This window comes from Mirounga angustirostris, unplaced genomic scaffold (genome assembly GCF_029215605.1).
Source record: "Mirounga angustirostris isolate CCGP_5_RB_7025 unplaced genomic scaffold, mMirAng1.0.hap1 SCAF_2, whole genome shotgun sequence".
Classification (NCBI taxonomy): Eukaryota; Metazoa; Chordata; class Mammalia; order Carnivora; family Phocidae; genus Mirounga; species Mirounga angustirostris.
The window spans coordinates 168835190-168859065 of record NW_026991710.1 but is presented as its reverse complement, the minus strand read 5'-3'; the positions used below and the strand labels follow the sequence as shown (position 1 = coordinate 168859065).

Below are 23876 nucleotides of genomic sequence, written 5' to 3'. Positions count from 1 at the left end.
CGGGAGACCTAAATATTAATAAGATCCAAGTCAATACCTGTCCTCAGGCAGGTCACAATCAAAAGGAGGAGACCATAAGTCAGGACATTAGGGAGGAAAAGGCATTTGAAGTCATCTCTTAACCTACTTAATATAAGTAGGCTCACATCCAGAAGATTCAGTTACAGATGACAGTAATAATGTCAGTAGTTCCCTAAGGAAAAACTATAGCAGTCACATTAAATACATAGTTTTAAATATATGTTGATGATTATTAGGGTATCTGTAGTCTGACATACTCCTCTGGCTATTTTTGGAGGGGGGGGCATCCTTGGTGTTAGCATCATTACCCACTTTCTTCTGCCACAGTGTGAGCCCAAGGGAGCAGGAGCTGGGTCAATGGTATTTTCTCTGTACTTTGCCTAACTCAGCGCCCTACCTGAACTGAGAGCTTTTAGTTGATTTTAATAATGATGACGAGGGACCCTGTTTTGCCTCACTGGGTCCATTTCAAACAGCGATGCCCCCTAAGTCTGCAAGACTGTACACCTCCACAGTGTCTGTGCTGGCTCTTCTGACTTTGCACACGGCTTGTCCTTGCTTTCCAGGCCTTCTACAATTATCATGTCCTGGAATTACTTCAGATGCTGGTGACAGGAGGGATAAGTTCTCAGCTGGAACAGCATTTGGATAAGAGTATCTGTGGGCTGACCCACAGCTGCACTTCAATTATGTCTGGAAGAGCACGGTGTAAGCTGGGGCTTCTGTCCTTAACTGAAACCATCTTGTCAGACATTAAAGTGAGTCTACTCCTATCCTGATAAAGGTTCCCACTTCCTTACCAGTCTGGATTCCTGAAAATGATTCAGGCTATTTGGGTTCCTAGATGGCCTAGAGCATAGAAAGAATAACAAAAGCTAATACAACCTTGTATTCATAGAGTATTTTAGAATTTAAAGTGTATTTTCACATATCCTATTTATTTTTTTTTACAATTCCAGGAGGTAGGTAAGACAGGTATTATTATCTTCATCTTCCAGATAAAAAAATCCAAGTGTGCAGGAAGCATCTGAGAAATCTAATAACTTTGTACCTTAGCAAGGGTATTAATAATTATAACTAATATTTACTGAGCATGTTCCCTGTGCCTGTCTGCTTTGTTGTTGTTGTTTACTTAACCTGTCCAAGGATTTATATGGTAGGCATTGTTATTAATTGCACTGAACAGATCAAGAAGCTGAGACTCAGAGAAAAAAGGACTTGTCTGAGGCCACTCTTTGTCCCACTGGAAAAGCAAGGGACCCTCCAAGGCAGTCTGACCCAGGCTCTGCTCACTCTTCCTATACCTGAGCTGATAAATCTGATCATGTCAGCCTAAGTCAGGCAGAAGGGTTCTGTGTTTGGGTCTAAGACTCAGATTGGGCTAGCCAGTGGCAAATGCAAGGGGAAAAGGTCATTATGGCATATGCAGTGGGGCATCTGGGTGTTGGGGGTTCACAGTGGAGTCTAGCCTGGGAATGAGTAATGTAGTTATCAGTGCCTTTTGGTTTAGCTTTGGTTGACATTACATTTAGCTCTCTACCAGTTGTCCAGGGCAGGGCATTTTAAGGAAATATTTTTTGTTCAGAGGACATCAGCAGAACCCCCCTCACATGGAGCAGGCTCTTCCAGGTCTCTGCACCTGGTACGTCTTGATAGATACTGCCAAAAAGGGAAAACCCCATGCTCCATACATCTGAATTGCAGGTGCAAACAATATGGCAAAGTTCCCTTAGCACATTTTGGTCCTTTGCATTTCTGTGGTCCTGGGCTCCTAACCCGAGATTGAATTGGGAGTGATTATAAGCCCAGGACAACTGCTGCTGGCAACTTCTTGTCAGTATCAGAGGTGACAGTGGACTGGTCAACATTGTTCTCCTTCCTTTCTTCACTTGTATCTTGTCCTCACGTTGTTCTCTACCCTAGAGAATCACATAATGAAACAAACTGTTCTCACGTGGCTTCATTGAATGCATTTGCTGATGCTTTGACCCTGTTGTCTATCCATCATGCCCTTGTTGGCTATAGCCTGAGAGCAGTGTCAAGAGGAATGCTTGGGACTGTAAACTGTGGTAGAGTAGGATAAGAACATCACTCTCTGGAGGTCACTGAACATCCCAACCCATTATATAGCTTGAAAACTGAATTTTCTAATCTTTTACTCATTGTTACTTCTTTAATGGTTACCAAAATAGCAGTAGTAATAAAAACTAGCATAACAACATGCTACGTCACACCCACAAGAGGCTCTTGAAAGATTACAGTGATAAAAACAATCACTGGGATTAGATGCTCAAAACTTATCATAAACCTAATTTCCTACTCGACACTGCCACCATAAAAGATATTAGGAAACAGCTTTTGGGTCTTCCAAACTTTTACTACAAGGAAAGATAATAACTTTCCAGTAAGTGCTTGTTATTGCTTAAAGTACCAACAGACACATGTTTTTCTCTTTTCTCCCCAGCCAAGAAAGACATTTGGGCAAGTGTTCTGTGGCTCATTAGATAATTTTGGAATCCTGTGCCTTGGTTTATACCGCATGATAGATGAAGAGGAGAACAAGCCGGAACAAAAAAGGGGAGTATGCTTGCTTGGAGAGTTCTACCCATCTATCCAAGCATAAGAGCCAAAACTACTTTATTCAATGTGAAAGAGAAGTCCAGAGCTCAGGGTCCATAATTACAAAGAAGGTTCCAGGGGAAGTAGACAGTGATATAGGAAGAAGGAAGCTGGGTGTAAATAACATGAATGAACTGATGATCAAATTAACATTGACCATGTAAGGATAATGGTGTCTGTGTCCCCAGTGAAACCTGAGATGTAGACCCAGATTTTAAATCAGGATTTTTTTGTAACTTACCCCTCATCCATGTCTATGCAACTTCTTTTTTTTTTAATCTTTATTTATTTATTTTCATTATGTTCTGTTAGCTAACATATAGTACATCATTAGTTTTTGATGTAGTGTTCAACAATTCATTAGTTGCGTATAACACCCAGTGCTCATCCCAACACGTGCCCACCTTAGTACCCATCACCCAGTCACCCCATCTCCCCACACCCCTCCCTTCTGTAACCCTCAGTTTGGTTCCTGGAATCCAGAGTCTCTCATGGTTTGTCTCCCTCTCTGATTTCTTCCCATTCAGTTTTCCCTCCCTTCCCCTGTGGTCTTCTGCTCTATTCCTTTTGTTCCGTATATGAGTGAAACCATATGATAATTGTCTTTCTCTGCTTGACTGATTTCACTTAGCGTAATCTCCTCCAGTTCCATCCATGTCAATGCAAATGGTGGATATTCATCCTTTCTGATGGCTGAGTAATATTCCATTGTATATATGTACCACATCTTCTTTATCCATTCGTGTGTTGAAGGGCATCTTGGTTCCTTTCACAGTTTGGTTATTGTGGATATTGCTGCTATGAACATTGGGGTGCATGTGCCCCTTCTTTTTACTACATCTGTATCTTTGGGGTAAATACCTAGTAGTGCAATCGCTGGGTCATAGGGTAGCTCTATTTTTAACATCTTGAGGAACTACCATACTGTTTTCCAGAGTGGCTGTATCAGTTTGTCTATACAACTTCTTAAAGCTGAAAGCCACTGTCCACATTGGAAAGATTTACTTGTTTTCTGCTGGACTCATTGGGTAAATGTTGATTAACTGCCTCATTTCTAGACCACTGTGTTTTACATGTACAAATTATGGGAGTGATATGCTCAGATTTCAGTTGAAAGAGCAATCTGACCACAGTGTAGGAGAACATAGAGGAAATGCATGTGGAGGGCAGGAGGGGAAAAGAGAGTGTGCAATCTACAGACAACACAGTAATATAGGTCCAAACTAGGATCCTCACAGTGGGAATGGACAAGATTCAGTAGAAGAAGGAGAGATTAAAAACAATAGAGTGGAAGAAGATTGAAGGAAACTTGTTCTCTTTTCTAAGGGGAAAGAAACCAAGCTACTCAAAGTGGGGTAGTCTTGAATGGAAAGAAGACTTTTCTACTCATCAGAGAAAGGAAGGAAAAGAATGGGTGCCAAGACAAACATAGCCATTAGGTGAGGGCTGTGCTCAAAGGAATTTGTGTGTAACACCAGGATTTCCCCGTGAAGTATAGGCATAGCCATTGCTGAGATGATAGTGGCACTAGAGTTTGAAAGAAAAAGTGTCCCAAGTGCCAGAGGCCTAAATAAATATGGAGGTCTGTAGATGACACCGATGAATCGAGAGGGAGGGTGATACGGCTATAGAGCATTAATCACAAAGATGCTGAGGGAGCAGTGATGTTCTGGAAGCAGCACTGGGAAGCATGAATGATGCTGGTTTCTCTCTCTCTGCCTGAACTCCATGCCCTTGCTCCAACACTTGCGGAAAACCCATGGAGCTCAGTAATTGGGAGAACGTGCAGCCTATACTTGAGAGGACCTCCAGGAAGGAAATGATATTTCTGTTTCAAAGGGAGTCTTTGACTATAGTAGGTCTTGCTTAAACTATTATAGACATTACAGGGGACTCGGTGGGAAAGATAAAAGGGGGAAGATTATTCAATGAAAAGAGGTCAGAGGTTCCCTGAGATGGTTGTTCAGGAAAGAAGAGGTGACCACTTGGGACAGCAATGAAGAAATGCAGGATGAAAGCCATGAAAGGTTATTCTGCCTCAGTGTTCTGACATGAACACTGACTGGTGTGTTCATTAACTTAACTCTCATTATTGAGAATTTGCTATGTGCCTGATACTAGGCTAAGGCATCCTGCTTCCCTATGAAGTCTTCATGCAGGTCCAGGCTCTGGGTGTTCTTTAAGACTCATTGACATTCACTCTTTGCTTACGAGTCAAAATTTCAAATAAAACTTCAGTTTAATATTCTTCCCCCCCACACTGGCTGCACTGCATTGTATGTGAAAGTTTGTGGCATAAGTGTTAGGGTAGGCATAAGCTAGAATGGAAATAGCTGGAAGTATGTAATCCTCTGATTTTTTATAAAGCTTGGCCAAGTGCTCAATATTGGGCTGACTGAATTCATTAGTGTAGTGGATATTAAAAGCAGAGAAACCAGGAACCCAAAAGACCATTAGAGATCAGTCAGTCCACATCTCTGTCCTATCCCTCTCCCATTAAAATGATGAACAAATCAAGGCCCAAGGAAGGGAGATGCCATGCCGAACTCAGGTCAGAGATGCTTGGTTTCAGAGGCAGGAGTGAATGTTAGTCTCCTAATTCCTAGTCTAGGACTTCTGTTGCTCTGTGTCAAAGGTATTTACTCTTAATAAGAAACCAGTGAAGCAAAGCAGAACAAAAAACATTTCCTCCTCTGGCCCAGCACAAAGACTTCCTTGTTTGGGCCATTGCCTGTAGCCACAACTGTCCCGGCTGCAGAGGTTCGGGAGTCATCTTTGGCTTTTCTTACAGGTTTGTGATCACCCGGCCAGCCAATGACTTTAAGCTCCTGCCCTCGGATCTTGTGTTTTGTGCCATCCCTTTCAGCACTTCTTATTACAAATTGGATACTTCATCTCAGAGTCCATATGAAATGATAAATATAATGCCAACATCAGAGAAACCTACAAACATAAATCATTCTCCTACCATTGACCCAGTCCACCGGACTACAACAAAACCTTTGATGACATCTGTTCATTATTTGGAGCCAAAAACTATTTCCGTTAGTGATTCTAAGCAAGCTGTATTGACTCAGAGCAATAAACTATCATCCCAGACACATTTAGGTGAAACTGAAACTATGAGAGAAAATGGGAAGGAAAAAATGAAGGAAAGCACAGAGGTGAATGCCCCTGCTTCTTCAAAACCAAACTAAGGCCTGTTGATATTCTCCACAAGCCCCTAGCTGGCTACTTTTAAGCACCTCCAGAGGTGGTGACTTTGAACAGGAAAATAAAAACAGAAGCATGCCACTTTTATGCCCATTGCTTAGTGGTGGATCATCAAGCCCACACTGGGGAGAGACAAAAGTCTCATCCAATCCCACTGGATCTAGAGTGATAAATAAAAAAAATGCATGATGAATGCTCTGTAAAGAAAGTTCATTGCTCTATGTCCCTTGTCCCTCAAGCAGAAAACATGTTAGAATGAGCTGTGTTAAAGAGGTCCTTCAGTACTTCTTGGGTTCGTCCAGTCAGGGGATATAAGCCATCAAGTTAAAAAAAAAAAAATGAGAAGAATTTAGACACAAGAGATGAGAAATAAAGAATCTTACATTCTTTATCCTTAAGCAGGCAAATAGTAAACTAGTATATTATCTCCTTCCTTTATTCCTTATGCTTTTTCTTTCTTCATCTCTTTCTATAGCAGGTGAGAAAGATCAGATGGGGAGATGTTGGTTTGAATTGGAAACCAGTTGTTATATAACTAAGACCTAGCTATATGCCCAGCACAAGAATGAATATTAGAGTATTCTGGGATGGGGTGCCTAGGTGAAGTCAAGTAGACAGAAGTATATGGCCTTCCAAATTCTCTAATCTGATAATAAAGACCTTGTTGCATAAAATGCATAAAACATTTCCCCATGTTCCACAATGAACCATTTACTCCCAATGGGTGGTCTTTGTAAGCAACACCTTCTTGTGTTATAGATACAGCACAGGTAAAAGGGAAGACAAAAGAAAATAATAAGCCACATTTCTAAAACATTATTTGAAATAATGCTTATGATATCCTTGACATTTTTAACATCTTTTCTGATTTGGTTATTACCTCCATTTTACAAAGGAAGAAACTATGTCAAAAAGAAGGTTGCTAGATAAAAGAAAGGATGCCCAGTTAAATTTGAATTTCAGATAATGAGTAAATTTTTAGTATGAGTGCATCCAAATTAGTATACTTTGCTAGCAAGTGATCACATCAACGTTTAAACCTGATTGAGTAGACTCCAGCACTTACAGACATTCTGCATCTAAGCACATAAATAAAAGAAATGAAACAAAACTAGAAGAAAAACAAAACACTCATCCACAGGAAATAGCATTTTATATTAGTTAAGCCTTGGTTGTAATAAAATCCACTCAGCCTATGTGGAGAAAAAAAGGAGTCATTGTAAGGAAAGTTGTCAGAGACCAAGGAAATTCTTTTTTTTTTTTTTTCTTTTTTAAACTTACCTGAGTCTTCTTCATCCTTCACTTTTTACAGACTGACTTTTGTTTGTTTTTCATTACATGTGGCAAAATATATTTGCTTGCAATTCCACATTTATAAGTAGAGTTATAGATGCATCAAAGATTTCACTGGCTGTCTCTGAATCTCAGATCCCAATTTCTGAAAAAAAGTATGTAGTGGGTTCAGCTTTGGCCACCCCACCCCAGCTATCAATGGCTGAGGAGCAGAGTGCCCCCAGTGAAGGACTTGTCCTCAGGGAAGAAAGGGAAGATGGTTAATGGTCTGGGAAGACATTCCACCAAACATCTACTTCAAAGGCAGTATCATTCCTCTCCCCATTTTATACACATAGCAGATTTGGTAGAAACAAAATATTCCTGAGAAAAAAAGGGGAGATTAGTCCTATGCTTATTTAAAAGCCACAAATCTGCTGTACACATATCAACCAATCTGATTAGCATCTCAATCTCAGTTGTCCAGAGTAAAAGCATATTCCACAAATGATCTCATTTCCAACACAGCAGAGAAATCAGAATGAGTAATTCTTTATTTTTCAGAATTTTAGGGGATTGGATACCAGAAATATGGCTAAAGAAATATTGAGGTATTTGCACTATTGCCAACATTCGAGTACTTATATTGCCAGTCTTGATAGATAAAATTGTCAAAATACCCCTAGACTCATGTGCAAAGTGATTCCATAACTCCAGAAGCAAACCCTTTACTTATAAATGGCAACATCTTAATACAAGTCATAACACTAGATCCTTTGGCAATATAGTGGATCCTTTTTTTTTTTTTTCTCAACTCCAAGAAATATTTTTCTTTTTTTTATTATGTTATGTTAATCACCGACATTACATCATTAGTTTTTTCTTTTTTATTATTATGTTAATCACCATACATTACATCATTAGTTTTTGATGTAGTGTTCCATGATTCATTGTTTGCATATAACACCCAGTACTCCATTCAGTACGTGCCCTCTTTAATACCCATCACCAGGCTAACCCATCCCCCCACCCCCCTCCCCTCTAGAACCCTCAGTTTGTTTCTCAGAGTCCACAGTCTCTCGTGGTTCGTCTACCCCTCCAATTTCCCCCTCTTCATTTTTCCCTTCCTGCTATCTTTTTCTTCTTTTTTTTTTTTTTAACATATAATGGATTATTTGTTTCAGAGGTACAGGTCTGTGATTCATCAGTCTTACACAATTCACAGGGCTCACCATAGCATATACCCTCCCCAAAGTCTAAAACCCAGCCACCCCCTCCCTCCCACCCCCCACCACTCCAGCAATCCTCAGTTTGTTTCCTGAGATTAAGAATTCCTCATATCAGTGACATCATATGATACATGTCTTTCTCTGATTGACTTATTTAGCTCAGCATAATACCCTCCAGTTCCATCCACATCCTTGCAAATGGTTAAGATTTCATTCCTTTTGATGGCTGCATAATATTCCGTTATGTATATATATACCACCTCTTCTTTATCCATTCATCTGTCGATGGACATCTTGGCTCTTTCCATAGTTTGGCTATTGTGGACATTGCTCTATATACATTGGGGTGCACGTACCCCTTCGGATCCCTACATTTGTATCTTTGGGGTAAATACCCAGTAGTGCAATTGCTGGATTGTATGGGAGCTCTATTTTCAACTTTTTGAGGAACCTCCATACTGTTTTCCAGAGTGGCTGCACCAGCTTGCATTCCCACCAACAGTGTAGGAGGGTTCCCCTTTCTCCGCATCCCCGCCAACATCTGTCGTTTCCTGACTTGTTAATTTTAGCCATTCTGACTGGTGTGAGGTGGTATCTCATTGAGGTTTTGATTTGGATTTCCCTGGTGCTGAGCGATGTTGAGCACTTTTTCATGTGTCTGTTGGCCATTTGGATGTCTTCTTTGGAAAAATGTCTGTTCATATCTTCTGCCCATTTATTGATTGGATCATTTGTTCTTTGGGTGTTGAGTGTGATAAGTTCTTTGTAGATTTTAGATACTAGCCCTTTATCTGATATGTCATTTGCAAATATCTTCTCCCATTCTGTCAGTTGTCTTTTGGTTTTGTTGACTGTTTCTTTTGCTGTGCAAAAGCTTTTTATCTTGATGAAGTCCCGATAGTTCATTTTTACCCTTGCTTCCCTTGCCTTTGGCGATGTTTCCAGGAATAAGTTGCTGCGGCTGAGGTTGAAGAGGTTGCTGCCTGTGTTCTCCTTTAGGATTTTGATGGACTCCTGTCTCACATTGAGGTCTTTCAACCATTTGGAGTCTATTTTTGTGTGTGGTGTAAGGAAATGGTCCAGTTTCATTCTTCTGCATGTGGCTGGCCAATTTTCCCAACACCATTTGTTGAAGAGACTATCTTTTTTCCATTGGACATTCTTTCCTGCTTTGTCGAACATTAGTTGACTAATGTAGTGGATTCTTAATTCATAATGATTGTTCAGTCCTTTATTTTATTGAAGTATGGTTGACACACAATATTACAATAGTTGCAGGTATATAACATCGTAATTCAACAAGTCTATATGTTATACTATGCTCACCCACAAGTGCAGCTACCACCTGTCCTCATATAGTGCTATTAAAATACCATTGTCTATATTCCCTATGCTGTACCTCTTACCTTCATGACTTACTCATTTCATAACTGGAAGCCTGTACCTCCCACTTCCCTTCACCCTTTTTCCCATCCATCTCCCTTCTGACAACCACCAGTTCTCTGTATTTATGGGTCTGTTTCTACTTTGTTCATTTGTTTTGTTTTCAGATTCTAATATAAGTGAAATCATATGGTACTTGTCTTTTTCTGACTTATTTCACTTAGCATTATACCCTCTAGGTCCATCCAACTTGTCACAAATGGCAAGATCTCATTTTGTGTGTGTGTGTGTGGCTGAGCAATATTCCAGTGTGTGTGTGTGTGTGTGTGTGTGTGTACCCATATACACCACATTTTCTTTATTCATTCATCTATTGATGGACACCTAGGTTGTTTTTATATCTTGACTATTTAAATAATGCTGCAATAAACAGGGGTGCATATATCTTTTTGAATTAGTGTTTTTTTGTTTTCTTGGGTAGATATCAGGTCATGGAATTACTGGATTGTAGCATATTTCTATTTTTAATTTTTTGAGGAAACTACACCCTGTTTTCTACAGTGGCTACACTGATTTGCTATATTGACTAAATCCTACCAACAGTGCACGAGGGTTCCTTTTTCTCCACATCTTCACTAACACTTGTTATTTCTTGTCTTTTTGATAATAAGAATTCTGACAGGTGTTAGGTGATATCTCATTGTGGTTTTGATTTGCTTTTCCCTGATGATTAGTGATGTTGAGTATCTTTTCATGTGTGTGTTGGCCGTCTGGATGTCTTCTTTGGAAAAATGTCTATTCAGGTCCTCTGCCCATTTTTTAGCTGGATTATTTGGATTTTTTTAGTGTTGAATTGTATATTTTATATATTTTGAATATTAACCCCTTCTCATATATGTCATTTGCAAAGATCTTCTTCTATTCAGTAGGCTGCCTTTTCATTTTGTTGATGATTTCTTTTGCTGTGCCAAAGATTCTATTTTGATGTAGTCCCAATAATTTATTTTTGTTTCTGTTTCTCTTGCCTGAGGAGACCTATCTAGAAAGATGTTGCTATGTCCAATGTCAAAGATTACTGCATATATTTTCATCTAGGAGTGTTATGGTCTCAGATCTCACATTTAGGATTTTAATTCATTTTGACTTTATTTTTGTGTATATGGCATAATAAAGTGTTTCAGTTTCATTCTTTTGCATATAGGTGTCCAGATTTCCCAGCACCATTTATTGAAGAGACGCTTTCCTCCATTTTATATTCTTGCCTCTTTTATCATAGACTGATCATATTAGTGTGGGTTTATTTCTGGGCTATTTTGTTCCTTTGATCTAAATGTTTATTTTTTCTGCCAGTACCATGTTGTTTAGGTTATTGTAGCTTTGCAGTGTACCTTGGAATCTGGGGTGGTGATACCTCCAGCTTTGTTTTCCTTTCTCAAGATTGCTTTGGCTATTCACAGTCTTTTGTGGTTCCATACAAATTTTAGTGTTATTTGTTCTAATTCTGTGAAAAATTGCTATTGGTATTTTGATAGGGATTTCATTAAATTTGTAGATTGCTTTGTGTAGTATGGATATTTTTAACAATATTCTTTCAATTCATGGGCATGGAATATCTTCCCATTTGTTTGTATCATCTTCAGTTTCCTTCATCAATGTTCTATGGTTTTTGGAATATAGGTTTTTCACCTCTGTAGTTTTTGTTCAATTACTATTTATAGAAGAACTGATATGAAGACAAGAGAAAATATGCAGGAAACTTAATAATTCATAAACAATATGTATGCCAGTAGTTTCTAAGATTTTTTTAGGCTTTGACTCTTTTGAAAATTGGATGAAGGTACATCCTTCCTCCCCAGAAAACTAATATGTCTGTATATTCCACAAAATTCATCATATAAGTGGGAGGGAGGTCATGGATCACCCTATAGTCTATCTATTGTCTTCCCAAATCCCTTATGTGGGCCTTCTATAATCAATGGAGTAGTCACCAGAAGGAACATAGGGCAGGGGAATCAGGAAACATGAGTACTTGTTTTAGATATCTCATTAAACACAGGATCTTCAAGAGAGATCTTTTTTTTTTTTTAATTTTATTATGTTATGTTAGTCACCATACAATACATCATTTGTTTTTGATGTGGTGATCCATGATCCATTGTTTTCATATAACATCCAGTGCTCCATGCAGTATGTGCCCTCCTTAATACCCATCACCGGGCTAACCCATCCCTCCACCCCTCTCCCCCTCTAAAACCCTGTTTGTTTCTCAGAGTCCATAGTCTCCCATGGTTCATCTCTCCCTCTGATTACCCCCCTTCATTTTTTCCTTCCTTCTCCTAATGTCCTCCATGATATTCCTTATGTTCCACAAATAAGTGAAACCATATGATAATTATCATATGGTTTCAAGAGAGATCTTAAGAGACCTTGCCCAGCAAGTTCTTAAAACTTTCTCTGCCACTTTCCCAGCTCATTTTACTTTTTTATAAAAGCAGAAAGTTGAACTAGAGGATTTTGAACATTACTTCTGTACTCATTCATACTAGAAAAGAATTAGACATGTTGATGTGATAGAGAATGTGGTGATCAGAGACCACCAAAGGGTGGGAAGGATTCCGTGGAAACACTGTTTTAGGAAAGGGAAGTTGGCATGTTCAAGAAAAGAAAGCAAGCCTGAATGTTTAGAGAATACTGAATAAGCCACAGGAAGAGTTACATGAGATGATATTGAAAAAATAGGCAGGACCTGACTAAGAGTCTTAGACCATGAGAAACATTACATTTTATTCTAAGTACATTAAGAAGCTCTTTAACAATTGTAAATAATGGAATGATGTGTTGTCATTTATATTTTGAAAGATCATTCTAACACTTATGGTTTCAACAGTATGACTAAATGAATTCAAATGGATTTTCTTCCTTCTACAAATACTCAGAAATGCTAGGTAAATTATAACAGAATTTTTAAACATACAGCAGTTTTCTTTTTCAACAGAAAAAGAAACAGAACTTCTAGAAATAGCTGATTACATAAAAATTCAATATGTGGATGTAAGCAATGTTAGATACAGATAAATCTAAATAATTTACATAAAATGTAAAACAAAGAAATAAGCAAATGGAAAATATGAAAGAAAAGTTAGGGGACATGAAAGAGAATGAAAAAGTCTAATATATAAATAATTCAATTTCCAGACAGCAAGATAATGAGGAAGATTTAAAAAAAGTCATAAAATATTTAGAACTGACAAAATATAAGAATCCTGAAATATAAGAAGTCCAGTGAGTCATGAACTCACTCAAATAATGGAAAATTAAAATGATTCTACATATAGACATATCCATACCTGGACAGGAAAGAAGATTCCCTACTAAGGGATTACCCTTGAGAAAATAAGAAAAGGTAATGGACCAATAACATCAAAATGCTGAGGAAGAAAATAACAAAAATTATAAAAATATGCATATTTATACTATCTAAATTACCATTCAAAGGGGAAGGGCAAACATAAAGACAGTTTTAGATAAACAAAAACTGAAAATATAACACTTAAAAACCTTGAACTAGTAAGGGACATACTTCAGAAAGAAGAGAATAAACTCCAAATGATGGAGAAATATATAAGGACCAATGATAAGAAAATAAGTGGAATTTTTTGAGGTAAATATAAATACATATCAGTTGTAATACTACTACTAATAGTAATAGAAGGGATAAAAACAAGTTGAAACTAACATAACTAAATAGAAATAATAGGGGATTTGAAAGAAGTGTGATTAAGTAAAATTATTGTTACATCATATCATTGTTCAGGAGGAGGGCAGAGATAATTATTAATGTTAGTCTTCGTTAAATCTTTAGCATGTAAAAAAAATTGGAGAATAAACTTTAAGGACAAAGGGAAGAATACATGATTTCCAAATCAGTTGAGAGAAACTAATCAGTAAAGGGACAAAAAAATGGAATCCAAAAATGTTGACTCAATTCATGAGAAACTAGCCTTTTTTTGGAAAAGCAAATTAAAAGAATAGCATATAAAAAAAATATAAAGCGTAGTAAGAAATACAAATACATAAGATATTAAATAAATGTAAAAGGAGCAATCTTGTTATGTAAAGGATAAAGATTTTCAGATTAGATTTTTAAAAGTTATATGCTGTTTATAGCATAAAATATAATGATTCAGAAAATGTGAAACTGAAAGAAAATAAAGGGATATATGAGAAAAATATGGACCAAATCAAGTGATACTATTAGTATCAGATAAAGTATACCTTAAATCAAAAATCATTACTGAAGACAATTTCATTTTGTAAATAAAATACTAATCTTCAACTAAATCATGCATATAAGATAGCCTTAAAATATATAAAACTAAAACTGATAAAATTATGAAGAGAAATTGAGAAATCAATCATATGGAAGAATTTTAACACACTTTTCTTAAAGTGATAGATCAAGCAGAAAAATAATTAGTACTTGCATTGAATAATACAAATGAGTTAACTGGCTTGATCGAATGGAGGTAGATAGATGACAGATGATACATAGATAGATGGTAGATAGATAGATAGATAACTAATCTAACAAGTAGCAAATGGACATTCTTTTCCAGCACACATATTATATGTTTTAATTTCCTATGGAGTCATCAACAACATCAGTCTCTATGAACCAATGATACCATACCAACCATATTGCAATAAAATTCAAAATTGGTAGCAAATATCCAGACCTCAACAAATAAAATTTACCAACATATTTGGAAATAAAACAACAACAACTAAATCAACCATGAGTCAAATTTAAAACTTTGTAATGGGTATTACAAACTTTTGAGATCTAAATAATAATTGAAAGACTATATATTAAAATTTGTGGTGCGCTTCTCCAATAAATGGTGGTCAGAAAACAAGATATACACATACACTTGCAAACAATGAATTGGGACCCTTAACATTACATCATATACAAAAACTAACTCAAAATAGATTAAAGACCTAAACATAAATCCCCAAACTATAAAACTTCTAGAATAAAAAATAGGGAAGGGAAAAGCTTCATGACCTTGGATTTGGCAATGATTTCTTGGATATGGCACCAAAAGCACAGACAACAAAAACAAAAATAGAGAAGGGGACTACATCAAACTTAAAAACTTTTGCACAGCAATGGAAACAATCAACATAGTGAAAAGGCAACCTATGGAATGGGAGAAAGTATTTTCAAACCATGCATCTGATAAGCAGTTAATATCCAAAATATTTAAAGAACTTCTGCAACTCAACAACAAAGAACCCTAAACAATCCAGTTTAAGAATGAGTAAAGGACCTCAATAGACAATTTTCTAAGAAGACATAGAGATGGCCAATAGGCACATGAAGAGATGCTCAGTATCACAAATCATCAGGGATTTTGCAAATCAAAATCACAATAAGATACCAACTTACACCCCCTAGGATGGCCACTATCCAAAAAATAAATAAATAAATACATACTGGTGAGGATGTAGAGGAATTGGAAATGTGTGCATTGTTGGTAGGAATATAAAATGGTGCAGCTGCTGTGGGAAAGTAGACTCCTTAAAAAATTAAAAATAGAATTTTACCATAAGATCCAACAATTCCATTTCTGGGAAAACAGGACCTTGAAGAGATATTTGCACACCCAAGTTCACTGCAGCATTATTCACAAGAGCCAAGATGTGGAAGCAAACTGTCCATCAGTGAATGAATGGATAAAGAACATGTGGCATATACATATAATGAAATACTCTTCCACCTTAAAAAAGAAGGAAATTCTATCATATACTACAACATGGATGAACCTTGAGGACATTTTGCTAAGTGAGGCAGGCCAGTCAAAAAAAGGCAGATACTGAATATTCCACTTATATAGGCTATCTACAGCAGTCAAATTCTTAGAAATAAAAATGATAATTGCCAGGAGCTGGGGGAGAGCAAAAAGGGAGTTGTGATCAATGGACAGAGTTTCAGTTTTGCAAGATGGAAAAAATTCTAGAGCTCTGTTGTACAACAATGTGCTTCTAGTTAACACTATATGTACTGGATGGTACACTGAAAAATGGTTACGATGGTAAATTTTATGTTTTTGACCACAATAAAAAAAAAATGTGGTAAACATACAAATCAGTAAAAAAAGTGAATTTCTAACCTTATATGCATATGTAGAAATAGATAAAAATTAATTAAAAATTCATGAAGTCATTCCTCAATTTAGCAAATTAAAGAAAGAATAGTAAAGTAATCAAAATTTCACATCATCTTTGGTATTTCCCAGTGTACTTGTCTGGAACAGGAAACCAGAACACCAGTCCAGAGTCTACTTTACTCAATAGCTAAGTTTTTGTTATTTTGAGAAATAGCAAAAATGCCCTCTATCAAATGGATTGTTAGTCTGAAGAGACACAGGAGCAACATTTGAACAGAACTGAGGAGTAGGGCAGTCAGGTTAAGATAAAGAAGCTGGAGAGGAATAAGCAAAGATCTCTTTAAGATTTGCTGTTCAGGGCGCCTGGGTGGCTCAGTTGGTTAAGCGACTGCCTTCGGCTCAGGTCATGATCCTGGAGTCCCGGGATCGAGTCCCGCGTCGGGCTCCGTGCTCGGCAGGGAGTCTGCTTCTCCCTCTGACCCTCCTCCCTCTCATGCTCTCTGTATCTCATTCTCTCTGTCTCAAATAAATAAATAAAATCTTTAAAAAAAAAAAAAAAGAAAAAAGATTTGCTGTTCAAAATGTGGTCCCCAAGCCAGCAGTATCTACATTACCTGAAAGTGGGCTCCATCCCAAACCTCCTGGATCAGAATCTAAATTTAGCAAGATCCATAAGTAATCCATACATTAAAGTTTGGAGATATATATATATATATGTCCATACATACATATACATACACACATACATCATATGTATTATAATATATGTATATGTAATGTGTAATATATATCTAATATATTAAATATCCTCATATTCACACACATACATATGCATACATATATAACTACACCCACATACACAGTGGCTTCTAGAAAATTAAAAGATTGGAGATTTGGTTTTAATGAAAACTGCCTCCTTCAATATTTAGCTATTTGGCATATTAACTTCTATTCAAGACCTACGGTACATTCCAAACACCTCTAATGAACTATAAAATCCTCGAGCTGAGTACCTTCGAACTGTAAAGGAGTTAATGGAGGTTGGAGTTCAGTGAAGTTGGTGTGTAGTTTCCTGGAGGGACAATAACCCACAGCTCAAAGCCATGAGTTGTTTCTTCCAGGCCAGAAGACAAAAGAGCCCAACCTCTGCAAGTAATCTTACTTCAGTTTCTCTATTGGATTGGCATGCTTCTGGAGTCCTGGAAATTGAGGAGGAGGGGGGACAGTGAGAGGCAGGAGGCTGCAGGGGATGGGAGGGAGAGGGAGAGAAGGCCTTAACACTAATGAGGTTTGAAAGTATACAGAATGAGTCCAGCTACCACGTGCTGGGAAGAAAGGTACCTGAGCAGCTGATGCTAAGTTCAGACTAAACTAACTGCAAGTCCCCTGGGGACGTCACAAGGTAAACCTGATCGTCTCTGTCATTTACAATCATTATCAGGCAGGCTGCTTCTGTAATTTTACTGGGGAGCCAATTAACAGATCCCTGAAGCTAGGGGGCAAATGTCTCAGCCCTCCTCTTGCTTTTGAAAAGGAAAAAAGCAGCTTTTGTGCTGCTGTCTCCTGACTGTTTCTGGTAAAGGCAGGAAAGGGGGGTGACTTCAGACAATGCAATGACTCCTTGGGTCAGGGGAATGGTTGAAGTCAGCCTTCTCTCTGCCTTAATTTACTCTTTTTGGTAGCAACCTAAATCAGCCTCCAGATAGCCCAGTGAGCCTTGTTTCTTTCTTTTTTGAGAGATGAAAATGCTGACCACCTTTCACTCTTTCTTGCCTTCAAGAAAATATCTTAGTAGCGTTTCATCTTGCAAGAAAGCAAGGAAAGGCTAGCTGATGGCACTGGGAAGAAGGCAGTAAAGAAAGGCCACTCTTATCTTAAATTTATTATCCCCTGTAACATCCTTGCTCTTGCCCTCCTGTCACAGACAGACTTTTTCACTAGCCCGCTACATTTACTACTTTATTTCCACATCTCTGATTCACTACTTAAGCCACCCCAACCTGGCTGTCATCTTCATTATTCTACTAAAAATACTCTTTCAAGATCACTAATTACACTTCAGTCGCTCAATATAGAAGAATTAGAACAGTTCATCGGCACAGTCATCTCGCCCTCCATCCTGAAACATTGTCTTCCCTTGACTTCCATGATACAACAATCTTCTAATTTTCCTTTTCCTTTTTTGAATATGCATTCTCACGTCGCTTTCAGCTCTCCTTTTATACGACACAATTAGGTATTAGCATTACTCAAAGCTTGATTATGGACCTACTTCTTTTTTTACTCCCAGGGATAACTGAGTAATCCAGATAATTAAAGAAAACTGAAGAGTGTATACCTAAAATTAAAAGAACAGGAGCTACTTACCTCTAGCCATTATTTCCATGCAAGAATGTGGGCCCAGTTTTTCCAGATTTTTTTTTCAGAAAAATTGAGAATTCTAATTTTTATATAAAATATTATGCTATTTAATTATTTTATAGTTATGATAGGGTAGCTGTAGCAGACCAACCCTCACTCCAACGGAAAAAATTTAAAACTGTATAAAAATTGTTTTGAAATTACCCATTTGAAGTAATCATAAAGCAACACAGTAAGAAGTTGAAGGCTAAGATCCAAGAGAAAAGAACATTGAGTGAGCTCACCAGTCTCTGCTGATTCTTCCCTAGTAATTGGCACCAACCCGCAGGTCAAATTGGCTTTTAAAGCTAAGAGCTCTCAGCAGTCTGCTGGGTTGGGAGGAAGAAAAATGGAATCGAGGGATATCAAGGCTGCTAGGAATTGAGGGGACTAGGTTTGGAAGAAAAGAGAATTGGAGAACTGTGAGCATAACTTTCTGTGCTTCTTTTTTTCCCTGAGGATATTATTTATCCCTAACATTTTCATTGTAAGAGACTGAGAAGCCAGGAAGAAAGGACCGGGTAAGAAGCTAAAAAGCTAAGCAGAGCTTTTGCCAGTCTCAGCATGCTGGGGAGGGGGAAATTGGCATTCAAGGCCTGGCAAATGGATGAGCCCAGGTAAACAACCTTTGCTTTCAGTTGATGTTCTTGAACGGTCCTACTTTAGGATTACTTCAAACTAGAAATAGGATAGTTCTCACAAAGCCTGAAATCAGCTTCCATGCTCCCCATTCCCTGATCGTATCAAGGTGATCAATCCCTACCATAACTACCTATAAGTAAAAAAATAAATAAGCCCTCTCTGATGGAAGGTAGCATTATTCAGTTTCTACACAATATCCAGCACTCTATATAAATGATTGGAATCAGTTTTATCTTTGCCTTAATTTATCTTTAGCAACCTAAATGAGCTTCTAGATGGGCCCCCAAGCTTTGCTTCCTTCTAGTTGCTGAGATATGGCAACGTTGATAGTCTCTTTTATTCCTTTTTTGCCTTTAAGAAATAAGTAAATAATTACCATGCATGACAATAGAGAGACTCAAATGACCAAAAACCAAGAGAAAAGAAACAGACAATGGAGACAACCTACAGATGATCTAGATATAATACAGAAGACATATTTTAACTGTGATTAACATGTTTAAGAAATTGGGTGATACTTCAGCAGGGTGCCCAGTGGCAGTGAGGAGGGGTGACTCTAGTATCACAGGTGCAGGGGATTTTACCTGCTTTTTAGCCACCAAGAAGAGAGATCAGGAAGATATTGCAAGGGTGTTCCAAAGAGATACCGGGCTGCTTCAGTGACCAGGCCAGCTGGACAAAGTGGAGCACCATGGCAGAAAAGAGGCCTGGAAAAGGGCCTCGACAGAGGCCAGATGGAAGGTCACTATCCATTTGTGGTTGCACGGGTTAGCTGCATGGGCCTTAGCCAGCTCCATAAAGCACTGAATGACATCAGAGACATCCAGAAATCCCTTGCCGATGTCAGCAGACTGCAGAGCAATAGTACTATTGAGCAATAGTGCCATTGAGAGCATGAAGTATGCTGTGATGTGGCATAGCCGGGTCACTGCTGCTTTGGAGAAACTCAAGAACATCTCAGGACCCCAAATTGTGAGGGAGACACAGGACCTCATTGAACAAGGGGCATTCCTGCAGGCCCAGTGGAAGCTGGTGGACCTAGAATGCTCTCTGCCAAGAAGGGCTAACATATAAGCAGTCCCACATGAACAGAGGGAACATGCACAACATGACCCTTATCCATGGCTACTTTGGGAGCATGCAGGGGCTCTCAGATGAGTTGACCGAGCAATGTGGATGGTGCTGCAGAGTTTGCTGGTCATTGTCTCCTGTGACCCCACTTGCTGGTCTCAGTTGTCAGGATCATTCAAAAGGAAGAAAAATTGACCAATGTGTATCTGGCCAAAAAGAGCAAACTAGCTTGGTTTCTCCACAAGAGGCCCAAGAATTGCAAAGAGAAAATGTTTGCCATCTTGGGTGGAACCATGAATACTAGAATTGACACCACAAAGGCAGACCCCAGGCATTCCAACAAGATGTGGTTTATATGCCACCCAGAAATCATGGATAATCCATCATTGCCAAAAACCTAATGGTTGAGTGTATTCCTCCCCATTATGAGATTTTCAGAAACCATCTGAACATATGCCATCAGGCTCTGAGAAAACAGATGCAAGAGCTTGAGTCAGAAGACCTAGAAGCAAATGAGATCATGAGCCTGTGGTTGACATGGGTCTCAAACCCCTACACAAGCACAGAGATGACGGGGAATGTGGAATTGGCCCAGAAGTGGATATCCATGCCCCAGAACCTTTACTTTCTCTAAAGTAGTCTCTGATCTGCTCCACAGGTACATGTCAATTCTCACTTCAGACATTATTACCTGGCTGCAAAAAGCACTTGAAACAGACAAGAAAGACTGCGTAAAAGATGCTGAGCCTGAAGACTGACCAAAGTGGGTACTACTGGGTAACACTCCCTTCTAGATGTTTGAACAAATTTTTGAAGTGGCTGCTCAGATAAGTGAAAACAAAGGTTTGTGACATAAACTAGTCTGTATCTTTAGCAAATGAATTCTTTGATAAGTAGATGCAAAGATGAAGTTCAGTTGTATAAGGAAGAACAGCTGAGAAGTCAGCAATGCTCACACTATGTTCAACATATGATAGCCATCAACTGTCAGAGCTTTGAAGAATTTATATTTGGTTTAAAAAGGGAGTATTTGAAAAAACAAAGTAGAAGAGGGCCTATCTCTGAACCAACCAAACATGGATTGGATTTCAGACCCCATTGCAAAGGAGGGTTGCAGAAGCCTTCTGGGGGAGATCTTCTAGATCTGGAGCAACATCTCAATGAATTGATGACAATGAAGTGGCTGTTAGAGTCAAACACTGTAAAAATAATCTGTCTCACTGTGGAAGAATATTTCAATGATTTTGCCAAAATCAAAAAGCCATATAAAAAGAGGAGAATGGCAAGTGGAGTACCTGTGGGTCATCATGCAGAAGCACATCTCATTCTGGAGCACCAAGGAGCATGGGGAGGTTCTGAGAGGATGGGCAGGGAGGCTGAGGAACTCCACTTCTTGTTCCAGAAGCTGGCTTATGGATTTGGTGAAGATACAGGTGGACATGGTGACACTATCAATGCCACTGCAGAAGTTATTAAGCTTACTGACCCTTCTCTGCTCTATGTGGACATCTTGACTCTAATCAGCAAACACCCAGACTCCAGGGATGACCACATCAGCATGTTCTTGGCTATGTGAGGGGATACTGGCCCAGCAGGACACAAAGCAGACCATCATCAAGACTCTGGAACAGGGCCCAATGCAGATGAATCTAAACTACATGCTCATCTTCAAGGAAATCATAATTGCTAGGATGAACATAGCAAAGCTTTTCAAATAACCTGTCGGTTTTCAGCTTTATGTACATTATTTACACTCATTATCCCCACCCTCAGAAATATATTAAAGCAAAAGTGACTCTTGAGGGGTCACATTAGATGTTTCAGTTCCTCGTGCCTATCTCTTGAAGGGCTAAGCATGTTTGTGAGGTAGCCAGGCACATGGCTTCTTGGAGAACAAGTACCCTGCTGGCTGTGATTCTTCAAGTTCTCTCATTTTGTTGTAAACACCTTTCTGAGGCAGAATTCTAATGTAAAATGCCTCATGGTAGATTGTTTATCACAATGGTGAGAAGGTGTGTGGAGAGGGAAGAGCCCTGTTTTCATTCACCCCTTGGTCTTCACTCATTTCTGCATTAAGACTTCTAAAACTCTGCTGCTTAATAAATGAGGCTGAAATCCTGCAGAGAAACAAAAAGGAAAAGAAGAGAAAAAGAAAAATTAGGTGAAAAAATGGAGAAAGTTACTGGAAAATGATGATCCATCAAAAAAAATATTAAGGAATAATAACTTTTATTTTTTCCAACGTTATTGAGATATATTTGATATATAATATTGTGTAAGTTTAAAGTGTATATACATATATGTATGTATTAGAAAATGATTACCATAATAAGGTTAGTTAACACACAAATTTCATGTGTACAGTACAGTATTGTTAATTATAGTCACCATGCTGTATGTTAGATCCCCAGAACTTACTTATACTTTGTACACTTTGACCAAATCACCCATTTCTCCCACCCCCAGCCCCTGGCAACCACCAGTTTACTCCTTGTTTTATGCATAGAAGTGGGATTATATAGTACTTGTCCGACTTATTTCACTTAGCATAATGCTGTCAGGAGTCATATATGTTCTTACAAATGGCAGGATTTCCTTTCTTTTTTATGACCAAATAATATGCCATTGTATATATGTACCACATTTTCTTTTCCACTCATCTGTTGATGGGCACTTAGGTTGTTTCCATGTCTTGGCTCTCACAAATAATGCTGCAACAAACATTGAAGGGGGGTGCAAATATCTATCCACTAATCGCTAATCACTAATAAGATAGTGATTTCATTTCCTTTGGATATATACCCAGAATTGGGATTGCTGAGTCCTATGGTATTCTATTTTTAAATAAAATTTACCTATTTTTGGGAACCTCCATACTGTTTTCCACAGTGGCTGTGCCAATTTATATCCTTTTATGGTTCCATACAAATGTTAGGATTGTTTGTTCTATTTCTGTGGAAAATGCCATTGGAAATCTGATAGGGATTGCACTGAACTTTTAGATGGCTTTGGATAGTATGGAAATTTTAACAATACTAATTCCATCTATCCATGAATACAGGTTATCTTTTCATTTACTCATATCTTCTGCAATTTCTTTCATCAGTGTCAGAGTTTTCAGTCCACTCTTTGATGCTATTGCTTATGGGATTGTTTTCTTCACTTCTCTTACAGATATTAAATTGTTGGTGTATAGAAATGCAACTGATTTTTTCCTTATTGATTTTATAACCTGCAATTTTACTGAATTTATTAGCTCTAAAAGTTTTTTTAGTGGAATCTTTAGGGATTTCTACATATCAGGTCATGTTGTCCTCATAAAGATACAGTTTTACTTCTTTTCCTATTTGGATGCCTTTTATTTCTTTTTTGCCTAATTGATTTGGCTAGGACTTCCAGTACTATGTTAAATAGAAATGGTGAGAGTGTGCATCCTTGCCTTTTTCTGATCTTAGAGGAAAAACTTTCACTTTTTCACCACTAGGTATGATGTATGTTATGGGCCTTTCATATATAGCTTTTATTACAGGGAGGTAATTTTCTTCTATTCTTAGGGGTTTTTTGATAGTTTTTATCATGAAAGGATGTTGATTTTTGTCAAATGCTTTCTCCGCATCTATTGAGATGATCATGTAGTTTTAATCCTTTATTCTGTTAATGTAGTATATCACATTAATTGATTTTTACGGGGTAAACCATCCTTGCATCCCAAGATAAATCCACTTAGTCATGGTGTATGATGCTTTTAATGTGCTGTTGATTTTGGTTCACTAGTATTTTGGTGAGGATTTTTGCATCCATGCTCATCAGAGATACTGGCCTATAGTTTTCTTTTCTTATAGTGTGTTTTAAG

General features: G+C 38.0%; 1 protein-coding gene and 1 pseudogene across 1 annotated transcript in view; both read left to right on the top strand.

Annotated features, from left to right (window-relative positions):
* KCNU1 (potassium calcium-activated channel subfamily U member 1) overlaps positions 1-5837 on the top strand; it is a 175942-nt gene extending 170105 nt beyond the window's left edge. The window contains 3 exon segments of the mRNA XM_064584047.1: positions 588-779; positions 2486-2619; positions 5432-5837. Coding sequence (XP_064440117.1) covers positions 588-779; positions 2486-2619; positions 5432-5837 — 732 coding nt within the window.
* A 13610-nt stretch (positions 5838-19447) lies between these two features.
* Positions 19448-21741, top strand: LOC123847764 (exocyst complex component 3-like; annotated as a pseudogene).
* The last annotated feature ends 2135 nt before the right edge of the window (positions 21742-23876 follow it).